This window comes from Merops nubicus, unplaced genomic scaffold (genome assembly GCF_000691845.1).
Source record: "Merops nubicus isolate BGI_N331 unplaced genomic scaffold, ASM69184v1 scaffold12720, whole genome shotgun sequence".
In the NCBI taxonomy this organism is placed as follows: Eukaryota; Metazoa; Chordata; class Aves; order Coraciiformes; family Meropidae; genus Merops; species Merops nubicus.
The window spans coordinates 39,380-47,278 of NW_008584872.1; the positions used below are offsets into that span (position 1 = coordinate 39,380).

Genomic DNA, 7,899 nt, shown 5'->3' on the forward strand with positions numbered 1-7,899 from the left:
GAGATCCAGGAAAGCTGCTCTTCAAGATGCTTTCTGGTGACAGACACAGAATGAAACACCATGAATTTGGAACGAATGGGAATGCTGGCATCCTGCTTATCTTCATTTTTGGTGAACTGTTGCATGGTCTATGATTGCCAGTTGGGATACTTTTAGAAACTCTATTACAGTATCATCTTCTGTTTTAAGGAAAAAGAGATATGAAACCTGAATAGACTACAACACTGTCAATAACACTTTGCGTTAATTACATGGGATGTGAGTTATCATTACCTGAATGTTCGTTATGAAGGTGATTCAGAACAAAGATCAAAATAGCAATATAGAAAGACTTAAGACACCACGGTTCTCACGAATCACGGTCTGCACAAAAGGAGTACAATTCTTGAGAACTGGTATTATAAGAGTATTCCACATAGGTTTTATTCAGCCATTTGACTCTAAAAAGCATAATAACCCAGTTGATTAGATTACTGAACCCACTATCACTGCTGCTGGCAGTGGCTGTCATCACTCCTCGTCAGCAGCTTCCCTTATTCCTTCCTACTGAAAGGGGGACATCATCAGGGTGAATAGCAGATCTGTCTAACCGGAACTGCCCCGACTAATGGCATGACCTTAAATTTCACTCTGAACACTGACTCGAATTTTAGAAAAGAATCAAAATGCAATTCACATCCATCTGCCAAAGCCTAACCACTTCTCGCAGACATTACGAAGCAGAAACTGACTTTCGCTGCTTTTCTGGCTGTCATCGCTATTGGAAGGAGAGAAATGGTTTTGTCTCCCTCTCCCACAGAGTACAGGTTAAATCCCTTGTGTGCAGAATAAGACAGACATTGTTCACGGATATGAGTTTGAAAACTGATTATTATTTTCCCAAAATTTCTAGAAAAACAATCACAGCAAGTGGTTATTAGCAAATATTCCTTTTTGTTATAGTTTCCTAGCTAGTGAGACATATCTTGTAAAAATATGGCAGATGTAAAATTTCAAAGTACACTATTTATCAAGTCTTTGTTTTCTGTCCAAGATTCTTTAGCTTTGTTACTGTAAACTTTATGAGTGAGCATGAATATGCCAAAGGAAATCCTAGAGACCACAGCCTTTTGGGGTTGGCACATTATAAGTGCTCTGGAGCACAGCCTTCTTTCAGCAGATGCAACAACTGAAGGATAAAAAAAGGGCAGGGAAGCCCCAAAACTTAAGAAACTACAACTTCATAGGAGAAAAATAAAACAATACTTATACGTACACCTACTTGTACACACAACTGGAAAAGCATACAAAAGATACAGTGAGGGTACACTTGAAAGCATTCTGATTTCAATGTAAATTTTCCTCTGTGTAATGGACAAGTGAAATCCTGAGTATACCAGAAGAAAAATACTCTTCACGTAATCCCACAGCAAATGTCTTAACCGTTTTGGTTTTTGGTTTTCATTTTAATTTTAAAAATCCTAATGTCTGTTTCCTCTAGAGGAAAATGTCACTTCATATTATGAAAGAGGTTTTCTACAGTTTGCACATAATATCAGAATTTGAGATATACCATATGAACATATGAGATATCACGTCATTCAACTTTGCATTTTCCAAATTCTTGGTCAGAGAATGAACTGGAAGCCTCATACCCATCACAACCACAGCAACAAATCCCAAGAATTCTTTACAATTTGGTTTCGAGAATGGTAATTTCAAGGTACCAAACATATCCTTTCCGATGTTAATTTTGAAGAGAATTAAATCTTTTAAATATTCTTTTAAATCTTGATGATTTCTTGGGACTGATATGTTCTGATTTCTGAAAACTTCCCTGACTTAACATTCAATTGGTCATAACATAATTTCCAGGTATACTTTTCCTAATTATTCAAATGGTAGTCTGCTGAACTTTTAGCACGTACTTTAAATCAAACCACAGACCTAAGATGCAATAATAATCTTAAATTATACATGCGCTACATTCTTATTTTAAGTCTGTTTCTTTTCATCAAATTTGAAGCAATTAAACAGCACAGCTGTTAAAAACTAATGACATCTAAGGTCATGATGGATATCAAAGTTAATTCCAATCCAGTGCAATCTCTCCGTGTAGATATTTTTCTTGGCATAAAGCACAGGCTCTGTGCCCATAATGGGGGAAAGCACTGCAACTGTGGGCACAGAGAAGTCGAGTTAGAACACTAAAATAAAAACTTAGAGTATTATACCACAGAGAAAAACACTTGTTTTTAATGTAGATTGTCTAATACAGCAGAAGTTTGTCAGTTTCCATTAAGACAATTCTAAAGTAAAAGGGTGAGGAAAAAATGAAAACAATTTAAATAACTGAAATAATTGGCCTGCATAGAGGCAGCAAGGCTAGAGAAATTTAGGCCACTATTTCAAATTTATCCATGACTACAAACAGCTACCTTGTGATAAAAAAAGAGACCTGTGTAAAACAAATGCACGGCTTCTAAGACATGGAAACTTGCCTTAAGCCACTGGCTGTGCTCAAGCAGTAAAAACTCTTTCAACAGACCCTCCAAAACCAAGATGGGTGTAGAAAGGGAGCGCTACGGCACCCTGCTGTGTCCCAGCTGGGTGTGACAAGAGGCAGGCAGGTATGGTGCCGTATGGATATGATGACAAATAACAGAGGTTAGAGCAGGCTACATGCATCTGCTTTCACCTCTTGGAAGCTATACAAGCATTAAGGACAGAGATCACCCAAAAGGTTCAAGACCTCACTTGTAAAAATATCAAAAGACCCACAAACACAGAATGCAGAACTGAATAAACTGAAAGACTGCAAGTGGCAACACTTCTAAGGAAGACCAATAGCTGCTATGGCAGCTCAGTCAAATGCCGAACAGATACCTCACAACAGTTCTGAGCATGAAGACACCTCCTTCTAAGGTGCATCAGAAAAAATGCAGTGGTTTTAAAAATGCATCTAGAGACACTGAAGACTTTCTCACTTTAGTTTTGGTGCACTCTTGGTGAAAAGATTACTTTCCATTTCTTTAAAACTACATTCCAGTTGAGTTTGATTTGGGGTGAGATCTTCATCCTTCAAAGGAAAGAGAATTCCTTGTGGGACCTGGGTCTTTAAAAAAATAAGGAAAATTCCAGATGCTGTTTCATCCACTGTATTGGACTTTGGTAGCCATGGCTACACTCAGGCCCTGCAGGGTAAGAACCACCAAGCTTCTTACAAAGGGAAATCACACGTTATAATTAGTTTATTTCCCATCTGGGAGTTTGTCCTTCATAATGTGTTTCAGATGCAAGAGTAAAACTCAGCCAGGCTTGTAACATAGTCCATGTGGCTAGCCAAATCCCTAACATTGGAAAGACAAGGGCTATTTGAATCCACCAGCAGGCGTTGAGTCCCTGAAACAAGACACAGGTCCCAAGAATGACTCAAGAAAGACTTCTGGAACACTCAAGCTCCTAATGCTTGGCTTAAAGCCTCACTGCAAACTGTTACAAAGGAAGATGTTCAAGCCCCTAGTTTTGGTCCTGTTACTGGTAGGGACCTCAAACTACCCAAGGAAACCTGAGGGGTTAAGAGGCAGCTTGGGTGCCCAGGGCCCTCCTTGAGTACCACTCTTCAGCAGTTCATCTGACTTCAGTTTACTCACAAGGATGGGAACCAGTGCACTTAATGCCCTAGAGAAAGTTATTTTCCAGTGCTCTTTTCCTGACAGGAAGTAAGGCAATCCAAGCAGCAGCATCTGCCACTTCAGCCTTGCTTGCCTCGCTCTCAGAAGGGAAGGGACAAGATGCCCTTCTAGACTGCGCGCTGGGGGAATCCCCCTTGCTGATGTTTCCCATCTTAGATCTTTTTATTTTGCCAGTTGCTACAAATTATTCAGATGGGAAAGCAGAGTCAGGGGAATAATTTCCCTATAAAATTGAACGCAGATCTGAGGCTGCAAAAAAAAAAATCAGAAAGCTATTTAACTGAGTTGTCTGCTTAAGAACTGAAATACAGTTTGACATTCATCAAGTAAGCTCTGTTGCATAGAAGAACAGTGGAACAGTTGTCACTGCAGTGACAAAAACACTGAGGGAAGTACAGTCCACGCTTGAGCTTTGACATTTGCCTAAAGATCTGAAGTTAATAATTTATACGGAAAAGCCATTCGTACACTAAGCTATTAAAAAAAAAAAAAACCTGAAGAGTGAACATCTAAATAAAGCACGTGGCATAAATGAGAGAAGAAAGGTTAAGAGCAAAGACGGCTCACCCGAAACCCATGTTGAGGAAACCCAAGGCAAAATGTGACCTGTAATGACTTCTTCAAATATCACAGGAAAGCTGATACATTTTTTTCCCTCTGTTACATCAGCTAAGACTCATTTTTCTGGCTTGTGAGCATCACAAGAGTGAAGAGAAGAGAAAGAGTCTGTTACCTTGAATATCATCATTGAAAGTGCAATACTTGTTACGGTACTTGTGCAGGAGGCGGAATGCATTCATATTAGCAAAATCCTCAAACTGAATGAGGCAGTTCATGCCATACCTACAAAGAAAAGAAATTGTGCATTACATTAAAAATAATACATCACTGTTAAAAAGATATTAAAGTTTGCAATCAGATTTTGAACACAAGTATGATTTATATATCTACTAATATGTTTCTGTTACATTCTGTATCTTTACATTCATCTGAAGTATCTAGAAGGCATAATTAAACTATTAATACACTTTATTCAGTTCTAAGTTACAAATAAAAGATCATGGAAAAAGACCATCTCTTTGCAAACATATCAACAAGTCTTTGCTAAGCCATCAGCTAGTGAGCCAAAAAAAAAGGCCCCACGAGGAAGGTAGCAAAAAGTTAACACATCCAAAACATGGATTTTATTTTATCGTCATTGTGCAGGTCAGCAGCATGGCATCATTCACAATGTGATGCTTGACCATTATTGGAGGGGAAGACATTCTACAGCATAATACAGCTGCCATCACAGAAACATGGTGGTATGATTCGCACAACTGGAGTGCTGCATTGGATGGCCATAAACTCTTCAAAAGAGATAGGTCATGAAGGAGAGATGGTGGAGTGGCCCTGTTAGGGTCACTTGTTAGGGTGTGGTTTGACTGTCTAGAGCTTGGTAATGGTGACAATAGGGTTGAGCATTTATAGGTATTAACAAAGAAGATATCATGGTAGACGTCTGTTATAGACTGGCCAGTAGTGTTGCCAGCAGAACTAGGGAAGTGATTGGTCCCCTGTACTCAGCACTGGTGAGGCCACACCTTGAATACTGTGTTCAGTTTTGGGCCCCTCACTCCAGGAAGCACATTGAGGTCATGGAGTGTGTCCAAAGAAGGTCAACTGATCTAGTGAACAGTCTAGAGAACAAGTCTTACAAGGAGAAGCTGAGGACAATGACTGGGATTGTTTTGCCTAGAGAAAAGGATGCTCAGGGGAGACCTTATCACTCTCTACAACTACTACCTCAAAGCAGCAAGGTGGGGATCAGCCTGTTCTCCCAGCTAACAAGTGACAGGACAAGAGAAAATGGCCTCAAGTTGCACCAGGGTAAGTTTACGTTGGATATTAGGAAAAATTTCTTCACTGAAAGGGTTGTCAAGCACTGAAACAGGCTGCCCAGGGAGGTGGTGGGGTCACCACCCCTGGAGGTACTTAAAAGACATGTAGATGTGATGTTTAGGTACATGGTTTAGTGGTGACCCAGGTGGGAAATGATGATCTTAAATGTCTCTTTCAACCAAAATAATTTTATGACTCTATTACAAAAGAGGTATTTGATCAGAAACACGGTTAATCTAGACAAATGATAAATGTGAGAACACTTCAAGGAAGGAAAGTGATAGCTGCAAATTTGAATCAAGTTACACTTGGTTAACATACACTAAAACTTTGGGTATATGGAGAAATGAGGTTATCTACTTTTCTTACATTTACTATTTCACTGGATTGTCAAAACTGATTTTCTGATACAAATGATAGATGTTTCTTAAACAGTATGCCAAGAATCAGTATTACCATTCATTTCAATGTTTTCTCAGCCTTGTAACTAATGAAAGAATTCCAACTGACATTTCCTATCGTACTTTAAAGTTTCTATATACTATATTTTGAAAATGTAGCATGCAGTTACATCAGATGAACAATTTCTATCATTTAGCTGATATGACTAAGTCAGCTCAGCAGCATGGGTAAGTAATTTTTGATAAACCTGGTGGCAACAGGTGCAAAATTAATGCCAATCACTACATTGTTTTGAAACAATTTACTGTGTTACCTTACTTCCTTGGATCCACTGTGTAACAAGGCTGCTCTACCAACAGAGAGCAAAAACCAGTGTTTTTCTAGTGTAGGTGGGTGCCTGTATTGACTTCAACAGGCATCTCAATACATATAAAAATTATCAAAGGGAGGAACACAGGAGTCTTTTTTTTTTTTTTTTTGAAATAAGGAAACTCCAGAGTCCGAGGACTAGACTCATATGTCAATACCTAATAAGTACAAATTGCCCCAGTGCACCAACAAGGTTACTCCTAAAATGAACATTCATAATAGGTAAAATTAATTTAATATTACTACTAAGCACCCTCCAGTTCTTAGATGTATTTCATAATAGTACTGTCTCCGGATATTCTTGCTTAATAGACCCATAAGGCATTGTCAAATACTTTCTTAAAACAAAACCAAAACCAAAATAACCCACCCCTTCCACCAAAAAAAACTCCAAACAGAAAAAAAACCCCAAAGACATTTCTAGACAAAACCTATGTAAAGAATGAATTCAAGCTCACTGCATGTTGGCAACGGGGGGGGGGGAAGCATAATCTGAATACTCTCAATCTTATAGAGGAAAAAAAAATAGTAAAATATGAAAGGTTTAGAATATAGGGTTAGTACTAAAACTGTACAAGTCTGGATGTGGAAATATCACACAAATGTTATCCCACCCTGGAATAATATTACAAGAAAAGCTTCTTTTAAAAAAAGCATTTGAAGCTTAAATAAATCTAATGGCAGCTGGCACAGACTAAGGAACCATTTGCTTAAAACTTAAAAAAAATTACTGCATTGAGATGTTGCTATGAAATTACCACCACTAGGGTCTGTCAGGGCAAGATCTCAACAGCACACATCCTGTTTGAGCTAAAGGAGGTTCTCCCCTATTTGCTAGCAGCACAAATCCAAGAGGGACAGCCAAGCAGTTCCTGCTTCATCCAGAAAAGTAATACATAAATATATTGAGCAGTTCATATAAATAACCTCTATAATGTTAATGAAGGGAATTTTTTTAACTCATACATGTGTTTGGCAACCAAATTTTGCAAAGCCATCAATAAAAAAAAAAATTAAAAAATGAAATTCTTGTAACTACATTAATTTCCATGGAAATCACAGGTTTACAGCCATATTATGATTAGCTAAAACTACTGGGATTCCACTGGCAGGAACAGTAATTCCTGCAGCAAATAAATATATGTTCAGGTGTTATGGAAAAACCTGGACTTCTTCAGCAGCATAATGACAGGCAACTGTTTAAAAGAGAATTTTGTGAGTCAGTAACTCAGTACAGTAAATCACAACTGAGTTCAAGTAAGAAACAGGAGCCACTTCGGAATAATTAATATAAATTTCTAACCTGATTCAGTACCTGACATGAATTTCTGTGATTCCATAAGGGCCTAGGAGCTAACAGCTGTATAATAATATGAAACTAATGAGATTAACACTCTGGAATCTTGGAGCTTCGTTAGCAGTGCTTCTTGGATGTCATTAAGCCAATGTCTGTTTCTTTATTTTACCATATATAACATTCCACTTTCTCATCTGTATTTGATTTTTCTCCATTTTCTTAGCCATTGACTTTGTAGGCATGGATCAAAACTCCCTGTGAATCATAATAAATCGG

The 7,899-nt window shown here is 38.2% G+C and overlaps 1 protein-coding gene across 1 annotated transcript in view; it reads right to left on the minus strand.

Moving 5' to 3' along the window:
- LOC103778097 (NADP-dependent malic enzyme) overlaps positions 1-4,517 on the minus strand; it is a 37,288-nt gene extending 32,771 nt beyond the window's left edge. Inside the window, exon 1 of the mRNA XM_008945671.1 lies at positions 4,408-4,517. Within this exon, the coding sequence (XP_008943919.1) occupies positions 4,408-4,510 (103 nt within the window). The 5' untranslated portion in view covers positions 4,511-4,517. The remainder of the gene's footprint in view (positions 1-4,407) is intronic.
- Positions 4,518-7,899: the final 3,382 nt, after the last annotated feature.